At 38.0% G+C, this 23,590-nt stretch overlaps 1 protein-coding gene across 2 annotated transcripts in view; it reads right to left on the reverse strand.

The window, feature by feature from the left end:
* Window positions 1–23,590, reverse strand: part of MTR (5-methyltetrahydrofolate-homocysteine methyltransferase) — a 600,857-nt gene that overhangs the window by 558,169 nt on the left and 19,098 nt on the right. For both annotated transcript variants that reach the window (XM_053711885.1, XM_053711884.1), the window contains exons 2-3: window positions 1,302–1,513; window positions 567–656 (exon numbers count right to left, since the gene is read on the reverse strand). In XM_053711885.1, coding sequence (XP_053567860.1) covers window positions 567–656; window positions 1,302–1,513 — 302 coding nt within the window. The remainder of the gene's footprint in view (window positions 1–566; window positions 657–1,301; window positions 1,514–23,590) is intronic.

A 23,590-nucleotide genomic window follows, 5' to 3' on the forward strand; every position in this document is an offset into this window, starting at 1 on the left:
CATTACATCGTCTTGTTAGAATGTGTCATACCTCAAGCAGCAAAAGTCTGCTCACTGTTCCCCCAACTGAAGTTAATTCCTCTCAACAGTCCTGTGTGGAACAGCCATCGATTTTAGTAACGGTTGCTAAAATCATTTTCCTCTTACAAACAGAAATCTTCATCTCTTTTCTGTTTCAGAGTAAATAGTACATACCAGCACTATTTTAAAATAACAAACTCTTGATTGAATAATAAAAACTACAGTTAAACACTAAAAAACTCTAAGCCATCTCCGTGGAGATGTTGCCTGTACAACGGCAAAGAGAATGACTGGGGTAGGCGGAGCCTAGGAGGGATCATGTGACCAGCTTTGCTGGGCTCTTTGCCATTTCCTGTTGGGGAAGAGAATATCCCACAAGTAAGGATGACGCCGTGGACCGGACACACCTATGTTGGAGAAAACACAACTGAAAACAATGTCTCAAAGCTCCTACAAATTGTTGACCTTGAATGCTGTAAATAGTTTTGAAACAGACATTTTCCACATTTTAAGAAGATAGCAATAAAGCTAATTGGACTCCTAACCATATATTCAAGACCGTAGTCTGCTTGAGCAATGCTTGTACTGCTAAATGTGTTCGTTTCCACGATATCAGCTCCACAAAGCAAATATTCCTGCAATTAGAAGGAGAAAAAAAAAAAGTTTTCAGAAGTTATTTTTTAATTAAACATAACAATCTGCACAATTGAAAACTGAAAGTTTTCTCACCAAATACAGAGGTATAACCCAGATAAATTTTTCTTAAAAAGGGACATGAAACCCCAAACTTTTCTTTAACAATTCAGGCAGACCATTCAATTTTAAACAATTATTCAGTTTACTTCTATTATCAATTTTGCTTCATTCTTTTGGTATCCTTTATTGAAAGAGCAGCAATGTACTACTGGGAGCTAGCTGAACACATCAGGAAGCCAATTAAAAGAGGTATATGCGCAGCCACCAATCAGCAACTAGCTCCCAGATCCTGAGCCTACCTAGGTACGCTTTTCAACAAAAGATACCAAGAGAAATAACCGAATTAGATTACAGAAATACATTGGAAAGTATGGTTTCATGTCCCTTTAAGTACAATGAGGATTTTTTTTTTAAAATTAACTCTATGGAATAGAAAGTTTGAAAGGGTCAAATACATGGAGCGGACAAAAAAAAAAATGAGGAGTAACAGAAAGAGGGAAGGATTCTAAATGAATGCAAATGTGTGCGTTTGATGGTGTGGTTAGAAATACGATGAAGAACAAGCTGTATTTGCATTACTGTACCTTGTGGATTTTGTAAACTATCTCTGGTTGAGTAATACTTAGTATATCGTTGTTTCCTTTCAGCGATTTAGGATGATTTGCAAACTCGGCCCCTCTGAAGCTCTCCTCTGACAGGGCATGTTGCTGGATCATGGTGCCCATTCCCCCATCCAGAACCATTATCCTTTCACGTAATATTCCATCCAGTTCTTCCTGAAGGTTCTTAGTGACAGCTTAAATGAGCCAAAAACAAGAGGAAATTAGTACCAAATCATATGAATTAAAATACATTTTATACATGGATAGTATATATCAGTAATTAAGCACTGAACTGCGAAACATTTGCATACAAAAAAAAAAATGTATTTAAGTCATGTCTCCCAGTCCAGATAAATATTCATTAAAAAGAATCTTGAGAATGCAAGAAATCCTACAATGAGGGCAACTACTATTGAGCAGCATTGCTATATTCTCATTTACACTAAAGGGAAAAAAAAAATAAAAAATCTCTCTTCTATGAATACTTTAAAGTGAATGTAAAAAAAAACTCACCTTTTAATCTTGACAGCCGCTCGAGCTTCCTCCACCCGTCACAAAGCCTCTTCCTGGGACTAAAATGAGGAATCCGGCTTCCTCCAATCACAGCGTTGAATCAGAAACCGATTCCCCCGGGTGGAAGCCATGATTGGAGGATGACCGATTCATCATTTCTGACGTCAGAAGTGGCTTGCGCCGACCGGCGGAAACTGGAGCGGCTGTCAAGATTAAAAGGTAAGTATTTTTTTTCACAACACAAGTGAAATGTAAATTTTGATGAATTAAAGTGCCCCTGATATTAATCGAATTTTTAAGAACTGGGCACTTTAGCATCAAAATTTACATTCACTTTAAAGGGATAGAAAACCCCCAAATTGTTTTATGATTTAAATAGAACATACAAATTTAAACAACTTTCCAATTTACTTCTAATATCAAATTTACTTCATTCTCTTGTTATCCATTACTGAAGGAACAGCATTGTACTACTGGCTGGAAGCTGAACACATCTAGTTAGCCAATCACAAAAGACAAAATGTGTGCAGGCACCAATTAGCAGCAGCTCCCACTAGTGTACGATATGTGCGTATTCATTTTTAACATAGGATACTAAGAACGAAGCCCATTTGAAAATAGAAGTGAATTTAAAAAAGTGTCTTAAAATGACATGCTCTATCTGAAGCATGTAAGTTTAATTTTGACTTTCCTATCCCTTTAAATATTACTTTCTCTTTTGGATCCAATATAAGAATCATCACATTACAGTATTTGGGGGTTTGACAATGCAACAAAAACAAAATTTATGCTTACCTGATAAATTTCTTTCTATTGCGATGTACAGAGTCCACGGACTCATCCTAACTTGTGGGATATTGTCCTTCCTGACAGGAAGTAGCAAAGAGAGCACCACAGCAGAGCTGTCTATATAGCTCCCCTTAACTCCACCCCCCAGTCATTCGACCGAAGGCCAAGGAAGAAAAGGAGAAACTATAAGGTGCAGAGGTGACTGAAGTTTACATAAAAAAATACTGTCTGTCTTGAATAGACAGGGCGGGCTGTGGACTCGGTACATCGCAAAAGAAAGAAATTTATCAGGTAAGCATAAATTTTGTTTTCTTTTGCATGATGCACAGAGTCCACGGATTCATCATAACCAATACCAAAGCTTTAGGACACGGATGAAGGGAGGGACAAGACAGGAACCTTTTAAACGGAAGGCACCACTGCTTGCAAAACCTTTCTCCCAAAAATAGCCTCCGAAGAAGCAAAAGTATCAAATTTATAACATTTTGAAAAGGTATGAAGCGACGACCAAATCTGTTCAACAGAAGCATCATTTTTAAAAGCCCATGTGAAAGCTACCGCTCTAGTAGAATGAGCTGTAATCCTTTCAGGAGGCTGCTGTCCAGCAGTCTCATAAGCCAAACGGATGATACTTTTCAGCCAAAAGGAAAGAGAAGTCGCTGTAGCCTTTTGACCCCTACGCTTTCCAGAATAGACAACAAACAAAGAAGATGTTTGACGAAAATCTTTGGTTGCCTGCAAATAAAATTTCAAAGCACGAACCACGTCCAAGTTGTGCAACAGACGTTCCTTCTTACAAGAAGGATTAGGACACAGAGAAGGAACAACAATTTCTTGATTGATATTCCTGTTAGTAACAACCTTAGATAGGAACCCAGGCTTGGTATGCAAAACCACCTTATCAGCATGGAACACAAGATAAGGAGAGTGACATTGTAATGCAGATAGTTCAGAAACTCTTCGAGCTGAAGAGATAGCAACTAGGAACAAAACTTTCCAAAATAAAAGCTTAATATCTATGCAATGCATGGGTTCAAACGGAACCCCCTGAAGAACTCTAAGAACTAAATTTAGACTCCATGGCGGAGCAATAGGTTTAAACATAGGTTTAATTCTAACTAAAGCCTGAACGTCTGGAACATCTGCCAGACGCTTGTGCAACAAAATAGACAGAGCAGATATCTGTCCCTTTAGGGTACTAGCTGATAATCCTTTCTCCAATCCCTCTTGGAGAAAAGACAAGATCCTAGGAATCCTGATTTTACTCAAGGAGAAGCCTTTGGATTTGCACCAAAAAAAAGATATTTACGCCATATCTTATGATAAATTTTCCTGGTAACAGGCTTTCAAGCCTGAATCAAGGTATTTATGACTGACTCAGAGAAACCCCGCTTTGATGGAATCAAGCGTTCAATCTCCAAGCAGTCAGTTGCTGAGAAATTAGATTTGGATGCATTAATGGACCTTGAATCAGAAGGTCCTGTCTCAATGGCAGAGACCATGGTGGAAGGGATGACATGTCCACCAGGTTTGCATACCAAGTCCTGCGTGGCCACGCAGGCGCTATCAAAATCACTGATGCGCTCTCCTGTTTGATTCTGGCAATCAGACGTGGAAGGAGAGGGAAAGGTGGAAACACATAAGCCAGGTTGAACGACCAGGGTACTGCTAGAGCATCTATCAGTACAGCCTGAGGATCCCTTGACCTGGAGCCGTAACGAGGAAGTTTGGCGTTCTGACGAGACGCCATCAGATCCAACTCTGGTGTGCCCCATAGCCGAACCAGCTGAGCAAACACCTCCGGATGGAGTTTCCACTCCCCCCGGATGAAAAGTCTGACGAGTTAGAAAGTCTGCCTCCCAGTTATCTACACCTGGGATATAGATCGCTGACAGATGGCAAGAGTGAGCCTCTGGCCATTGGATTATCCTTGAGACCTCTATCATTGCTAAGGAACTCTTTGTTCCGCCCTGATTGATATAAGCCACAGTCGTGATGTTGTCCGACTGAAACCTGATGAATCTGGCCAAAGCCAGCTGAGGCCATGGCTGGAGAGCATTGAATATCGCTCAATTCCAGAATATTTATCGGTAGGAGAGCCTCCTCCCAAGTCCACAAACCCTGAGCTTTCAGGGAATTCCAGACTGCACCCCAGCCCAGAAGACTGGCGTCTGTCGTCACTATAACCCATTCTGGCCTGAGGAAACACATTCCCTGGGACAGATGATCCTGTGACAACCACCAAAGAAGAGAGTCTCTGGTCTCTTGATCCAGATTTATCTGAGGAGATAAATCCACATAATCCCCATTCCACTGATTGAGCAGGCATAGATGCAGTGGTCTGAGATGCAAGCGAGGAAACGGAACTATGTCCATTGCCGCTACCATTAGTCCGATTACCTCCATACACTGAGCCACTGACGGCCGAGGAATGGAATGAAGAGCTCGGCAGGTGGACAAAATCTTTGATTTCCTGACCTCTGTCAGAAATATTTTCATGTCCACAGAGTCCCTAGACATGAAACTCGTGAGGGGGGGAAGTGAACTCTTTTTTTACGTTCACTTTCCACCCGTGAGACCTTAGAAAGGCCAACACAAAGTCCGTGTGAGACTTGGCTAGTTGGAAGGACGACGCTTTAATTAGAATGTCGTCTAGATAAGGCGCCACTGCTATGCCCCGTGGCCTTAGAACCGCCAGAAGGGACCCTAGCACCTTCGTGAAGATTCACGGTGCCGTGACCAACCCGAAAGGAAGAGCCACAAACTGATAATGCTTGTCCAGAAAGGCGAACCTGAGGAACTGGTGATGATCTTTGTGGATAGGAATGTTTAAGTCCACGGTGGTCATATATTGACCCTCCTGGATCAATGGTAAGAGAGTCTGAATGGTCTCCATCTTGAAAGATGGAACTCTTAGGAATTGGTTTAGGATCTTGAGATCCAGAATTGGTCTGAAGGTTCCCTCCTTTTGGGGAACTATAAACAGATTGAAGTAGAACCCCTGCCCCTGTTCTGCTTTTGGAACTGGGCAGATCACTCCCATGGTAAAAAGGTCTTCTACACAGCGTAAGAACGCCTCTCTTTTTGTCGGGTTTACAGACAATTGAGAAAGATGGAACCTCCCCCTTGGAGGGGAATCCTTGAAATCTAGATGGTATCCCTGGGTTACAATTTCTACTGCCCAGGAATCCTGAACATCTCTTGCCCAGTCCTGAGCAAAGAGAGAGAGTCTGCCCCCTACTAGATCCGGTCCCGGATCGGGGGCTAGCCCTTCATGCTGACTTAGTGGCAGCAGCAGGCTTTTTGGCCTGTTTACCCTTGTTCCAAGCCTAATTAGGTCTCCAGGTTGGCTTGGATTGAGCAAAGTTCCCCTCTTGCTTTGCAGCAGGGGAAGAGGTAGAGGGACCACTCTTGAAGTTCCGAAAGGAACAAAAATTATTTTGTTTGGTCATTGTCTTATTTGACTTATCCTGAGGGAGGGTATGACCCTTACCTCCAGTAATGTCTGAAATGATCTCTTTCAATGCAGGCCCGAATAGGGTCTTACCTTTGAAAGGGATGGACAAAAGCTTAGATTTAGATGACACATCAGCTGACCAGGACATAAGCCATAACGCTCTATGCGCTAAAATAGCAAAACCTGAATTCTTAGCCGCTAATTTAGCAAGATGAAAAGCGGTGTCTGAAATAAAAGAATTGCCAACTTAAGAGCCTTAATTCTGTCCAAAATATCATCTAGTGGGGTCTCCATATGAAGAGCCTCTTCTAGAGCCTCAAACCAAAAGGCAGCTGCAGTGGTTACAGGAGCAATGCATGCTATAGGTTGAAGAAGAAAACCTTGATTAACAAAAATTTTCTTTAGGAGACCCTCTAATTTTTTATCCATAGGATCAATGAAAGCACAACTGTCTCCAATAGGTATAGTTGTATGCTTAGCCAGGGTAGAAATAGCTCCCTCCACCTTAGGGACCGTCTGCCATGAGTCCTTTATGGTGTCAGAAATGGGAAACATTTTCTTAAAAACAGGAGGGGGAGAGAACAGAATACCTGGTTTATCCCACTCCTTAGTAACAATGTCCGAAATCCTCTTAGGGACCGGAAACACATCAGTGTAAACAGGTACCTCTAAATATTTGTCCATTTTACACAATTTCTCTGGAACTACAATAGGGTCACAATCATCCAGAGTAGCTAAAACCTCCCTGAGCAATAAGTGGAGGTGCTCTAGCTTAAATTTAAATGCCGTCATATCTGAATCTGTCTGAGAGAACATCTTTCCTGAATCAGAAATCTCTCCCTCAGACAGCAAATCCCTCATTCCTACTTAAGAACATTGTGAGGGAATATCGGATACGGCTACTAAAGAATCAGAAGGCTCAGCATTTGTTCTTAACCCAGAGCTACTGCACTTCCCTTGCAACCCAGGCAGCTTAGATAAAACCTCTGTGAGGGTAGTATTCATAACTAAAGCCATATCTTGCAAAGGTGAAAGAATTAGACGCACTAGAAGTACTTGGCGTCGCTTGTGCGGGCGTTACTGGTTGTGACACTTGGGGAGAACTAGATGGCAAAACCTGATTTCCTTCTGTCTGAGAATCATCTAATGCCAAACTTTTATAAGTCAAAATATGCCGTTTGCAATTTATAGACATATCAGTACAAGTGGGACACATTCTAAGAGGGGCTTCCACAATGGCTTCTAAACAAATTGAACAATGAGTTTCCTCAGTGTCAGACATGTTTAACAGACTAGTAATAAAGCAAGCAAGCTTGGAAAACACTTTATTTAATTAAATTAAAAACACAATTTGCAAAAACGATACTGTGCCTTTAAGAGGAAAAAAAAAAAAAAAAAGCATACACAAACTGCAAAACAGGTTAAAATTGCTTCAATTTTTCTGAAATTTTACCAGTGTACCCACTAAGCATTAGAAGGATTGCACCACAAGTAAAAAAGCAATAGACCCCCAAATGAAAAAAACGGATTGAAATTTGTCTAAAACCGGTTAAAAAACCCTATTAGCACCTTGCCACAGCTCCGCTGTAGCCCTACCTGCCCTTAGGAAGCGATAATATGGGGTTTAAAGCTTCAATTAGTCCCTCAGAAGAAGTTGCTTGCTGCTTGTAAATGCAGGCCTCGCCCACCTCACTCGATGTTGCTGGGGCCTACACAAAACTAACAAACCCTGCCTGAAAGCCATGTGGGTTATAAACAACCCCAAAGAACCCTCAATCAAATGTTCCATAAAACAGAAACTGTTACTCCCAGACACAAAAACTTTTGTCCCAAATTCACATAAACTGAGTGCCCGCAAAAAATTAACCCTTTATGCAAGCTAGTAAAAACCTCTGATAACACTAGGATTAATGCTTACCCTTCCCCTAATGGGGACACTGTCAGCCTTTCTGAGTTAACACAGTCTCTGCAGAAAATATGACTGAACATACCTCATTGCTGTATAGCAAGAAACCTTTCCTCACACTGATGTTTTCCTGTACTCCTCAGCTTCTGTGGGAACAGCAGTGGACCTTAGTTACAAATGCTAAGATCATCATCCTCCAGGCAGAAATCTTCATCTATGTCCTGCCTGAGAGTAAATATTACAACACCGGTACCATTTAAAAATAACAAACACTTGATTGAAGATAAAATAAAACTAACAGTTTAACACCTCTTCTCTTTACTCTTCCTGCTTAGAGCCAGCAAAGAGAATGACTAGTGGGTGGAGCTAAGGGGGGAGCTATAAAGATAGCTCTGCTGTGGTGATCTCTTTGCTACTTCCTGTCAGGAAGGACAATATCCCACAAGTTAGGATGAATCCGTGGACCCGGTACATCATGCAAAAGAAACATGGACATTAAGATTCTGTAGTGTTAAATAAACTTTAGAATGCAAAATGAAGGTGTTACAGTCATTTATAAGAAAATCGCGATTAAATCGCATTCGCGTTTTTTTTTTTTCTCAAAAAATAAATTTCGATTTATTTTTTTTGCCCATATCGCCCAGCCATAGTTCAAACATCACCACCTTATCACAATTGTCTTACATTGTGGTTCTTTTACGCAACTTTTTGTCTCTTTACCTTTAAACATAAGCTTCGATTCAGAGAACTGCCAAAATACACTTAGTGGAGAAACAATATGTTCTGCAACTACAGAGGTTAGATGAACTACTATCGTATTTGTGACCAGAGATGCAATACAGAATAAACAGCTGAAATTAAGTACAATTAGCCAACTGGATTCTGCTATGTATTCTACTGTTGATATTTTATCATAGCGTGCAAATAAACCCGCATATACAGGATCTCATGCAATATTGCACTTGCTTTACGTTATATTCAGTGAAGGAGGCAGTATCTACAATATCTAGTGCATATATGTACAACTAATGAAAAACATATGTAATATTTGATAAATATATATGAAACTTAGTGCTAAACAAAAAAGTTTACATCAAAATCAAATGCACAATTCAGATACAACATATACATACCAAATTTACTTCTATTATCCAATATACCTCTTTCCCTTGGTATCTATATTTCTTAAAGCTTATCTCCTTTCCATGAGAGCATACTGAGGTAGGCTCACAAGTGTACACATATCTTGAACACTATATGTATAACATAGTTAGTAACTCTTTTGCAAAGACTGCTGCCATGTTGTAATTAACTCCTTCCTACCTTTAGTGCTCTCCAAGCTTTAGCTCCGTTAGAACGGCATGGAACGTCCTAGCTGTTTGGCTGTACTGAAGCCAATGGTGCCTCCTAAATATGATTGCGGGCTGGAGGGAGTGCCTAGCTTAATAGGCATTATCCCTGACACAATCCCATAATTGAAATTGCCCGAATGATCGTGTGATTAAAATGTTTACATCAGAACTTTGTTAAAATGTAGACACTTAAGTACCATCAGGAAAGGGTAAATATACATTCAAATTCCTGGTCCTATCTCAGTGTGCTCTCATGCATAGGAGCTAAACATAGCAAAGGATACCAAGAAAAAAAGCGATATATTTGAAGCTAGAAATAAAATTATGATTGTACACTCCACCTGGATTATGAGAGCTTAAGGGATATTGGACCCAAATTTCTACTTTCACGATTCAGATAGAGCATGGAATTTTAAGCAACTTTCTAATTTACTCCTATTATCAATTTTTCTTCGTTCTCTTGCTATCTTTATCTGAAAAAAGTAGGAATGTAAAGGTTAGGTCACGGCCCATTTTTGGTTTAGAACCCTGGCTAGCGCTTGCTGATTGGTGGATACAATTATCCACAAATCAGCAAGAGCAATCCAGTTTCGCCAAAGCATTAATTACTACTTTTTCAAATAAAGATTCCAAGAGAACGAAGACAATTTGCTAATAGGTGTAAATTAGAAAGTTGCATGCTCTATCTGAATCATGAACGTTTCATTTTGACTTTAGTGTCCCTTTAATCTTGAATTTAATTATCTTGTTATCCTTTGTTGAAGGAGCAGTACTGTACTACTGGGCAGTAGCTAAACACAATGGTGAGATAATGACAAAAGGCATACTGTGCAACCACCAATCAGCAGCAAGCTCCCAGTAGTGCATTTCTACTTCTGAGCTTACCTTGGGTATGCTTTTCAACAAAGGACATTTGATAATAGAATTAAAGTGGAAAGTTGTTTAAAATTCCATGCATAATCTGAATCGTAAAAGTTTTATTTTACCTTTGCAGTCTCTTTAAATATTACATTAAAAGGGGCATGTTTTAAAAGGTTTTACCCAATCATTTTATTAGTACAATTTACAATATTTTACTATTTGAGATGGGAGGTCAAGTATACTACTCTTAAAAAGCCTGGTGGAATCAATGAACCTGCAGTCCCTTGCTGAGGCCTATTAGGGACACATGTGAACAATATTGTGATCTGAGATAACCAATCACTGTGTATAATTTTAAAGTCTCTGATAAATCTCGTCATACTCCATAGTGGCACTGGGAGGAAATGGGACCACACTTTTCAGATGTATTTTACAGCTTAAAGAGACAGTAAACTATATTATTTAAATACAAAACATTAAAATAGTATTTGTAGATACCCCTTTTGGTGAGGGATTAACAACGCATATCTTTCAACTGCTTAAACCCCTTCACCCAATCTGATGTATATATACACACACACACACGGCATGCAGTACTTTGACTATTGTAACGCACAGTGTGTGTGTGTGTGTGTATATATATTAGAGCTGCAACAACTAATCATCATAATCGATAATAATCATGAAAATAGTTTTTGCAATTAGTTGGTCTGTGCACAATTCCAGCTGCTTCATAACACTGAGCTCCTGCACATGGTATTGTGTTTTATGTTTATGTCCTTAGCCTAAAGGACGTCTACCGACGCATACTTTTCACTTTTTCAGGACAGTATAAGTTTACAACTACCCCTGGCTTATGTGCAACCCAGATATAATATATAAGGAAATAGAGAAGGCGCCACATAGCATAATTCCGTATAGTGTATCAAGATATAAATTATAGCTCAAATGCACTCACGTGTACAAAAGCACCAAGATGTGGTGCTGGCTAGGCAAACCGGAACCTCAGAGTTGTCCGGTAAACTCTCCTCTTGAGCAAAAACTCCCAGAAGACAAAATGGTGTTCACCAAAAAGGCTATGTTGTCAGGAAGGCACTGTTCCGCCTCCAACAGTATTGAAATGACTTCAATTGAGAGTGTCCAAAGAGAAGCAAAGTAGCAAATTGTATATATTAAAAGTGTTTATTAAAACACATTAAAAACACAGCAACGCGTTTCTCAGTATCATGTACGGTTTCATCAGGCTGAATAAAACTATACAACATTTGCTACTTAATATACTCTATACTAACCAATAAAAAGCGGTTTAGCATACACGCCCTAATTTCTCTTAATTAGTCACATGATTAGCAGATGTTTGCAAACACATTCATGTCAACTCAGGTCCTATACAACATATATCATCATATATCATATAACTACATTTTTCCTATAAACAATATCAAATCTTATCGCCTGTGGCAACATTCTTTGTGAACATTTGTCCACAACCAATATATACAATATGAAGCAAAACAAATCCAAAACTGTCATAGCAGTTATAAAGCAGACAAACCGCATTGATATTAACATTGACATTCATTTGAATACCCCTATTATAATATCGATCAATATCGTACCTATTTGATTACTCAAATCTAATTTTAAGTTTGAGCACATTAATCCCTGCAATATCTCTTTCCTTGGTGATTATACGTTCGTAGACGCTATATATCTCGATTCAGAAAATAGCCACACTATCAAGATTTGTTTATATTCCTTCGAAAGTTTCTTTCTAGTGGTTTCATTGTGCTGGGGTTCGAAAATGTATATATAACAGTTATACATTGTTGTACTAAAACAAACTTTGGTTACTTACTAGTGTGTCTGGCTTTCGTGGGTGTATACAATTAGCTGCTTCCTACTGGTGTTACTAAAGTTATGTCTCAAGTGGGTGTATACTATTAATAATCTCCTATTGGGGTAACCAGGAGTGACATATCTGGTTGCTAAGGAAAGTTCAGGTATGACGTGTAATCTCTCGATTCGAAAGAATCGGAGATAGCAACCTAACCCGCTATAATCATGGTGTTCTATGGTTACCTAAAATCGAGTGGATGTTAAATTTTCAAAACCAATGATAACCTCTATCTTAGCGATAAACCTAATTATCGGTTATGTTTTATATCAGGCATAAATTTACATATTATGTTTGCACTGTGTGTCACAGATTAGCCGCTTTATTCCCTTATTAATTATGTTACTCTTTTCATATGTATCGAATTTGGTTTCTATTGGTATAGACACATACGTGACAGAAAAAAAATAAAAAATAAAAACATCACTAAATTAATGATTATTATTAGTCATTCACTTTTGTACTGTAGTGTGATTAAGTGTGTGAATGTGAAATGTAGATGCATCTCTTTATGCGTGTTATTTCCAATTGATTCATGTGAATAATTCACTTATAAAATTATTAAATTCGATTCTATTATTAGTATATAGAACCATAATAGTGCAATCAGTGAGCTTAAAAAATTAAATTAAAATCTAAAGTGCTCCGTGACGATGATTTATTATGTGTATAATTATACACATAATGTGTGCAAATGTTTGTAGGACAAGTATGTCCCTGAACTAGTGGCACGATTTGTATACATAAGAAGTGCTCTTTTTCAATAACTTGTGATATGGTTAGTGTGTGTCAAAAGCTACCAAATCCATGTTCATATTTAAACCATTGGGATATAATGTTCCCAATTGGTAAATCCAGAAAGTCTCACGTTGGCGCAGTCTATTATACCTATTGTATAGACTTGAGGGGGGGGGGGGGAATATATTCTATAGGTAAGATAGAAAAAATGTTCAAATTACCCTGATGTACAGAATGGCAATGTTTGGGGACACTGTGGTTTTTTATTTTGTTGTTCATATTTCTATAGTGTTCATTCCATCTGGTTCTAACTATTCGGCAGGTGCGCCCTACGTACTGAATTTTACATAGTTTACATGACAGAAGATATACCACATAGGAGGATGCACATGTTAAGTGATCCTGTATAGAAAAACTAATTCCTGTGGTATAGGATGTAAAATTAGTAGTTCCTATTTCAATAGATTTACACATTCTGCATCTCTTGTATTTACATTTGAAAATCCCTTTCTTCTTGTTATTATTCACTTTTTTTCTAATATTTGTCAGGGATCCTTGGATCTTCCTAAGTACCAAATTGTTAGTATTGTTTTTTTTTAGCATTAATTACGACCTTACTAGGGGCTAATAAGTTCTTGAGTGTGGGTGCCCATCTATATACACATTTAGGTTTCTCTTCTAAGTTCCTACTAAGTATTGGGTCTCTCATCAATATGCCCCAATGTTTTTTGACTATAGTATTAATTAATTTGTGATTGGTATTATATTGTGTTATGAACATGCTAGAATTACTTTTATTTGAATTTAGATTTTCTTTGTTCTTATCGTTAGTAGGTTTCTTTTGAAAATAATTATCCCTATTATCAGTTTTAGCTCTTGTATAGCTTCTCTCTATTAGCTCTCTTGGATATCCTTTTTCTATAAATCTTTCAATAAGCGTTTGGCTTTGCATATTAAAGTCACAAATATTATTACAATTCCGTCTTAACCTTTTAAACTGTCCATAAGGGACATTTCTCTTCCAAGGTAGATAGTGGTTACTAGAAAATTCTAAGTAGCTATTACAGTCTACGTTTTTAAAATGATTTTTTGTTTCAATCTTACCATCTTTGGATAATGTTAAATACAGATCCAAAAAAACTACAGATTCAATTTCTATAGAACTAAGGAAGGTAAGTACCATACTATTGGTGTTAAGATGTTGTATGAAGGATTCTGCTAGGGAGACCTCACCATTCCATAGGATAATCAGGTAATCAATGTACCGCCCATAGAACACCAGGTTTGCCCCAGATATAATAGTCATCATTTGGATTGTTTATATTAAATCAGGTGATTTGGACCTATGCTTTGCATGACATAGTGCTGAGCTTGTTATTTACACCTAGCCCCTAGATTGATAGGAGTTATTTAAATTGATGTGCACTATTATCTGTTTGCACAAGTATTAGCGGATTGCTTGCTATTGCTGATTATATGTACTGTATAAATAAATGTGTAAGGCTTTGTCCTGTTATTAATATATAGTCCTTAGTGCTTTTGATTCGTTTTTTATTGTTTTTTTATATTTTTAATCAATTCTGATATGTACCAGATTTAACCTTTATAAGTATATATCTGTTATTTTTAGAGCGGACTAGATATTTTCCCCTAACCTTATAAAAGATGGTTATTTACCATTGCATATAGATATTCAAGATATTTTTTATGTTAGAATGAAGTCATGGGTTACTTTATTGAGAGGCCCATTGCCAAAGTGGAATTTCTACCTCTTTTCAAACAGTTTTTGGTTTTGTTTGATTATAAAACTGCGCTCTGCTGCTTAAAAATTGGACAAACAGTTGTGTTAATGTAAAGTTTTAGTCTAAAGTTTATATTTAGAACACTAAGTATGCGGATTCTATTTAAAATATACTAAACAATTATTGATTCTTTTTTTATCCGATTAGTCGAAAAAATAATTGTCTGATTAATCGATTATGAAAATAATCGTGTTGCAATATATATATATATATATATATATATATATATATATATATATATATATATATAAAATATATATATAAAATATATAATATATACACACACACCAGAGCTTCAGCAGTCTCGGTTGTTTAAGTTAAAGCCAGGAGCTGCAGTTTCTGAGCTCCAGGCATCTACCAGCATATGGAACTGGAGTGCGATCGGTGTTCTGGTTCCATATAAGGGCAGATGCCAGATCGTTACACACTGTCTGTGTCAATGTGTGCAACAATCATCTGCTGGTGCAGGAGGCAGGACGGGAACTCAGGGAGTTACAAAATGGTGGGGTGGGGGTCCCTTACTAACGATCGCAGGAGGTGGGGGGACCACTACACTACAGAAAATGTTAAAAATGTTTTTGTTTTTTTAAATTATATAAAAAACACAACACATTTTATAGGTACTGGCAGACAGCTGCCAGTACCTAAGATTAGAGGGGGAGGGTTAGAGAGCTGTATGGGGGGGGTCATGGAGGTTGGAGGGAAAGGGGGATCCTACACAACAGAAATAAAATAAGGAATAATAAAAATAAAACAAAAAAGCCTTCAATTTTTATATTGGCAGACTGGTTGACCAGTGGGGGGTGAGGGAGAAAAGAGCTGTTGTGGAGGGATGTGTCAGGTGGGAGGGTAATCTCTACACTAAAGCTAAAATTAACCTTACATGCAACCTAATTAACGCCCTTACTGCCAGGAATAAATAGAAGTGTGGTGCGCATCTGCAATTAGCGACATTCTAATTACCAAAAAGCAACGGCAAAGCCATATATGTCTGCTATTTCTAAACAAAGAGGATCCTAGAGAAGCTTTTACAACCATCTGTGCAATGATTGCACAAGCAGTATGTAAATAATTTCAGTGAGAAACCCAAACTTTGTGTTAAAATTAATGATTTATTTTTTTTATTTTATTACATTTGGCAGGGAAATGGTGGCATGAAATATACCAAAATGGGTCTAGATCACCCTTGGGATGTCTAATTAAAAAAAAAAAAAAAAAAAAAAAATTATAACATACATATATATATATATATATATATATATATATATATATATATATATATATATATATATATATATATATATATATATATATATATATATATATATATATATATATATATATATATATATGTATATATATATATATATATATATATATATATATATATATATATATACACACACACATATATATATATATATATATATATATATATACACACATATATATACACATATATACATATATATACATACACACATACATACACACACATATATATATACATATATATATTAGGGCTGCGCAATTAATCGTATATGCGGTTTAAAACCGTGAATAATCGCCGCAATTTAAAAACCGCAAGAGTATGCGATTTTTAGCACCGCCCCCTATGACGTACAGTAGGGGGCTCACATAGGCTAGCCCTCCGCTGCCGAGTAAACCGGGTCCGTCTCTCCCTGAGCAAGCACCTTCTCTCCCCTCTCACTATGGCTGTCTGGACTCAAGCTTCTAAGTCTGGACTCCTCGACCACCTTCTGCATGATCTGCTGAGCTAACAGGGGAAAGCCTAACCCTCACATCGGAACCAGAACCTTGTGGAGCATTCAATGGTCTCAGTAATGGCACTGAGCTGGCCCAAGCTCTCCCCGCAGAGAATAGGCTATGTCATTTGCCTGTAGAAAGCAATGATTCACGATCTTGTTTAAAAGCATAAACGGAAGCTCCAAGGATAGAACATAGCGGGCGCAGCGCTATGTTCTATCCTTGGAGCTTCCGCTTATGCTTTTAATCAAGTTTTGAACGAAGTGTTTTTTTTACCCATTGAAGGAGTGGATTGCTGTTTTCTACAGTGCTACTATTATCCAGTTGATCCTTACCTTCCTGCAGTTACGTAGCACCACCCGGTCACCAAACTTTACTACTCCTCCCCCAACGCTGACGTCATTGGAAGCGTCCATGTGTACCGCGAGAAGCGGAGATGCTAACAGGCGAGAGGAGGGCCAGTGGATTGTGAACCACATACCCTCTCGAGACAAGGAGCCCTTCTACGCAACAGCGCACACAACGGCATTACAGGAGCCAGACGCCTGGGGTTGGGTAAGCTGTTACCCTGAAGTATTGACTGAGATTATGGGGAGTGAGTACTTTGAGTGATTGCGGAGCACTTCCTGAGTAAAAGAAGTGTTGACTTTGAAACACTGAACCCCTCCCTTTATTCTTTATGTCATTTGCCTTTCTTTTAAAGTGGAATCTTGGGAATTTGAGAAAAAATTTAGTGATTTTCATTTTTGACCATATTGCACAGCCCTAATATATATATATATATATATATATATATATATATATATATATATATATATATATATATATATATATATATATATATATATATATATATATATATATATATATATACATACATACATATATACACACACACACATATACATATATATATATATACACACACACATATACATATACACACAGGGAGTGCAGAATTATTAGGCAAGTTGTATTTTTGAGGATTAATTTTATTATTGAACAACAACCATGTTCTCAATGAACCCAAAAAACTCATTAATATCAAAGCTGAATAGTTTTGGAAGTAGTTTTTAGTTTGTTTTTAGTTATAGCTATTTTAGGGGGATATCTGTGTGTGCAGGTGACTATTACTGTGCATAATTATTAGGCAACTTAACAAAAAACAAATATATACCCATTTCAATTATTTATTTTTACCAGTGAAACCAATATAACATCTCAACATTCACAAATATACATTTCTGACATTCAAAAACAAAACAAAAACAAATCAGTGACCAATATAGCCACCTTTCTTTGCAAGGACACTCAAAAGCCTGCCATCCATGGATTCTGTCAGTGTTTTGATCTGTTCACCATCAACATTGCGTGCAGCAGCAACCACAGCCTCCCAGACACTGTTCAGAGAGGTGTACTGTTTTCCCTCCTTGTAAATCTCACATTTGATGATGGACCACAGGTTCTCAATGGGGTTCAAATCAGGTGAACAAGGAGGCCATGTCATTAGATTTTCTTCTTTTATACCCTTTCTTGCCAGCCACGCTGTGGAGTACTTGGACGCGTGTGATGGAGCATTGTCCTGCACCCAGAGACAGAACTTTTTTTCACTTTCTGCGATGAGATTTTTTTAGTGAAAATTTTTCTGCAGGTCATTTTTAAATAAAATAGAATTGTTAATTTGTCAGTTACATTAAAGCACCAGATCAATTGCAATGTGTTGGTTAACTGGAGAATAAAGCAATATTTAAAGTTGTATAATCTAGTGCAGTAGTTGAAAATTGCATTGCAAATTAGCTGCAGACAAAAAAAAGTAATTGTAAAATGTCTCTTGAATTATTTTTTTTCCTTTTTTCTTAGTCTAACATAGAAATGTAGTAATAAAAAGGTGCATTGCTCATACGAACATCTTACATTCAGAGAAAAAAAGCTTTGAAGACAGTGAAAAGCTAGGGAACGAGCTTGCAAAAATCTCAGAGCCAGACAACAATCAATGCACTGCTGCTTTGCAGCACTACTGCATATTTGATGGTCTTCAAACAACACTTTGCTCTGGATGCACTGTTAAGGAAAACTTATACAATGCAGCCAGAGAACAGCTCTAGTTAAAAAGAACAGCCTAATGTGGAGCAGCACTGAAAAGTTAAAGTGCTAACAGTTCCTGTTCTTTCTGCAGACATGCTGCATTTTCTGCGATGACATCTCAGATCACTCTATGTTCTGCCTTGGGGGTCCTGCATGAAAATCATGTTTTTCTTGAAGGATGCAGACTTCTTCCTGTACCACTGCTTGAAGAAGGTGTCTTCCAGAAACTGGCAGTAGGACTGGGAGTTGAGCTTGACTCCATCCTCAACCCGAAAAGGCCCCACAAGCTCATCTTTGATGATACCAGCCCAAACCAGTACTCCACCTCCACCTTGCTGGCGTCTGAGTCGGACTGGAGCTCTCTGCCCTTTACCAATCCAGCCACGGGCCCATCCATCTGGCCCATCAAGACTCACTCTCATTTCATCAGTCCATAAAACCTTAGAAAAATCAGTCTTGAGATATTTCTTGGCCCAGTCTTGACATTTCAGCTTGTGTGTCTTGTTCAGTGGTGGTCGTCTTTCAGCCTTTCTTACCTTGGCCATGTCTCTGAGTATTGCACACCTTGTGCTTTTGGGCACTCCAGTGATGTTGCAGCTCTGAAATATGGCCAAACTGGTGGCAAGTGGCATCTGCACGCTTGACTTTTCTCAGTTCATGGGCAGTTATTTTGCGCCTTTGTTTTTCCACATGCTTCTTGCGACCCTGTTGACTATTTTGAATGAAACGCTTGATTGTTCGATGATCACGCTTCAGAAGCTTTGCAATTTTAAGAGTGCTGCATCCCTCTGCAAGATATCTCACTATTTTTTACTTTTCTGAGCCTGTCAAGTCCTTCTTTTGACCCATTTTGCCAAAGGAAAGGAAGTTGCCTAATAATTATGCACACCTGATATAGGGTGTTGATGTCATTAGACCACACCCCTTCTCATTACAGAGATGCACATCACCTAATATGCTTAATTGGTAGTAGGCTTTCGAGCCTATACAGCTTGGAGTAAGACAACATGCATAAAGAGGATGATGTGGTCAAAATACTCATTTGCCTAATAATTCTGATATATATATATATATATATATATATATATATACACATATATATACTCACTGGACTTTCCAAGTTGCCTGAAGTAAGTTAGGGCTTTATAATCTGTATTCATACAACAGTGGTTCTCTATGTGTGGACTAGGATGTCAGTTAAACAGGATAATTCTGGGCTACAGATGTAGCAACATTACCATATGTGTGTATCTTTTACACCTTTGGTTAAATAGTAGTATGCTAATAATATGATATACATGATCATCTGCCCGGTTAGTGCTGTCCCTAGTCCACGCATTGACTACCCTGTTAGCATTTTGTCCCATGGTCCAAATGGATTTAACTTCTGCTGCCTCCCGCTAGGGAATACCCGGTGAGTCTGTGATCACGCTGACTAATTTGTTTACTAGTTGCCGTTAGCAACAGCTCTTCTAAACATTGTACCCCTTTCCTGTCATGCGCACAGCGGCATCGGGTATTCCCCATTTCTTTGCCGCCGGACGCTTAGACGTTGCTATGGCAACGCCGTGCCATGCGTCATCAAGCTAGGCACGATTAGCGTGTCAGTGTGACGTCAGCAGTGAACCTCCTGGTGTGTGATGCGGAGGTTTGGCGGCAAACCAGAGAGTGTTTGATAAGTATATATAGGATGTTTTTAAAGATGTATATAGTGATTTTTTCTGGGGTGTGGAGCTGCACTCTGGTTGTGTGTTATTGTGTATTTTTTGACATTGACAAAGGCACAATGCAGTGCCGAAACGTTTGTCTGTTTTAACCTGATGCAATAAAAGTATTTACATTTTATAATAAAGTCCAGTGAGTGCCTGCTGTTTGGATACAATTTGGAGAAATATTTGCAGTGCACCGTGGCTCTGATTAACAGTATGATTGTGCAATCCCTTCTTTGATATATACATACATATATATATATATATACACATATATATACATATATATACACACACATATATATATATATATATATATATATATATATATATATATATATACACACACATATATATATATATATATATATATATATATATGTGTATGTATATATATATATATATATATATATATATATATATATATACACACACACACACACACATATATATATACACATATACGCACACATACACACACATATACATATACATACATATACACACACACTTTTGACAGGTAAATAACACATTAAAAAAAGGCTCTATTTCTGTTTAAATGGAGCGATAGCAAAAATGCTAAAAGTATTTTGGGCAAGTCCTGGTAGTGAATGGGGTTAAAGCACATGATGACCCACTGTCCTCTTGCACACACTAGGCTGTGTGCTTATGGTGACCCAGGTTATCATGAATGGGAATCATCAATCTGAAGCTGGTTTTTGGCACACTATAGGCCAGGGATCATTGATGGCCTAGTGGGCAGTACTCCCAAGGATTCAGAGTGCGTGCCGGTGATGTTGCCACAAACCGTGTGATGTCATGAAGGGGGTTGAGTCACAATAACTGCAAGGGAGATGGATGGGGAGGTTGTTCAAACTCCTCAATCTCAGACCCCTTTGCAACACCCTTAAAAAACACCCCTTATTTGAAAGAGGATTACTTGTAATTTCAAATGGTGGTGGTCACACACAAAACCACCACTGACAAAAATTAAAAACACAGAACATGGGGTTTTACTGGGGAGGGGATCTTTAGGGAGACCTAATTAAAGCTTACACGTGCCCTTTATACTAACAAAATGACAATGGCAAGCTTTGTCAGCTGCAGACACAAGCCCAGATTGGCTCCTTCATATAAGGCAAGTGATGGATAGTTTGGCTTTTGAAAAACAGTTGCAGCAAACAAGATGTTAATTTGTTTTAAAAATGTTTAGAGCTCGATTATGTTATTCTATAGTATGACAACAAAAAGGTCTAAGAATAAACAAGGCAATAGACACCTTAAAATTTCATTAGCCACAGAGAAACTGAATTCATTGCAATCCTTTTTTCGCTTTGTAAAATTGCTAATTTTTTTACCCAAGTTTAAGATTTATCTACTAAAAAAAAAAATCATCACTATTAACTAAAAAAACAATACTGTGTTAAAGGGACATAAAAGTGCTATTTGAAATGCACAACAATCTGTATTAAAAAGGGACAGTAAAGTCTTTTAGATCATGCAATTTTAAACAACTTTCCAATTTGCTTCTATTATCAGACTTGCTCTGTTTTATTGGAATCCTTTGTTGAACAGTAAATCTATGTAGTATCATTGTAGCTCAGAAGCGTGCATGAGTCTAGCACTCAATGGAAGCAGCGTTGGCAACAATATACAACACTGCAACAAACAATGCTGCAAAACACAGCTGCCATAGATTGCTAAAGACCGAGAGAACTAAGAACATTTTATAACAGAAGTAAATTGGTAAAAAAAAAATTGAAATTGCATTCTCTATCTCACCGATGGCGAACCTTGGCACTCCAGATGTTTCAGAACCACATTTCCCATGATACTTGGGCTCTCTGCAGTCCAGTCGAGCATTATGGGTAATTAAAGTGAAGGTAAAGTTAGTCCCTTTTGAACACATATATACATTTTTTACTCTTAATTTATCAAGATCACCAAAAAAAAAAATTTCAATGAATTATTATTTCTCAATTTTTAATATATATATTTTTTCCTACCATTGCCATACTAACTCCGCCCATCCGCTACTTCCTCGATTTGTGTGTGTTGACGTATAGAGCGGTCCCACCCGGTCTATACGTAGCTCAAATGCGCATTCACAATAAACGTTTTTATAGTGCATGGGCGAATCACGGATTCCTAACTCTACTGCACATGCGATTCTCGGCGATATCTATCTCCAACGCGCAAACTAGGCTGATGGCGTACAAGCGTTACTAATCTACGAATGCACGACACAGGAGCGCGCTCCTAATCTAAGCCTGACAATTTTTTGCGCATGTGCTGTAAAATAAATAGGCGGATGACATTGCTTGACGGCCGCCTAACGGCCAGAGTTTCAATTGGGTATCTTAAAAACAAAACCAAAAAACGGGTTGAATTCGGCTAGTGCCAACAATAAAATAATAGCAGCGATAACTTGATTTCAAGATAAGATGGGAAGAAATGATGAATGAAATTGAACAAAGAGTATTATTGTAGATTGCAACCCAGGTAAGTTTACCTTCACTTTAAGATCTGAAACATTTGGAGTGCCAAGGTTTGCCATTGCTGCTCTATCTAAATCATGAAAGTTTACTTTGCTTTTCCTTTTAGGACAGACATAAATAATTAGTGCCCGCACTCACTGTCTAGCATGTGGCAAGGACAAAAATCTGAGGCCTGCAGTATGCACTCCTGACTATCTACAGTAGGAGCGCTCGAGAAATCACAAATGCTAGTGGCAATATGGAAGAGAAATATGGAAAATAAATACTAAAAGTACCTTACTAAGCTTTTATGAAGCATATTCACTTTAGAGTTTGAGTAACACGTATTTAACAGGTGCACTGCAAAAATGACTAAAGGTATATGAAATGCACAAGATTTATCTATGAAAAAGGTGCACGACAAACCTAGTGACCTTTACATGTAAGCACTGATGACGATTTGACAGAGACCAAAGGTTTAAAAAAGTTTATCACAGTCTAAAGGCATGGGTAGTTAAAGGGGCAGATAACACTTTCAGATTGTGATATACTTTTAAAAATACATAGTAAAACAACTTTGCTATATAATTTGTTTATACTGCACCCTTTATCTTTAATTTAACTGCTTCACACCATTAGGACATTCCATGCCATCCTAACAGTGCTGGGCTTTAACCCCTTGACGACGGCATGAAACGTCCTACCTTATATGGGGTCCTGCAGCCTCCTTCATTTAGGGAATGAAAAATTGGACTGGGGGTCATGCTTAACAGCGTAGGAAGTTCCCCCATGATCCGATCCCCGCATTGAAATTACATGATTACCGACAATGGTGTGATTTCATTTTTCCAGCAAGTGTTTAACTCCGGAACTTTGTTTTGATGTAAACACTTGATACCAGCACAAAGGGGTTAACTC

The sequence above is a fragment of the Bombina bombina genome, chromosome 4 (genome assembly GCF_027579735.1).
Source record: "Bombina bombina isolate aBomBom1 chromosome 4, aBomBom1.pri, whole genome shotgun sequence".
In the NCBI taxonomy this organism is placed as follows: Eukaryota; Metazoa; Chordata; class Amphibia; order Anura; family Bombinatoridae; genus Bombina; species Bombina bombina.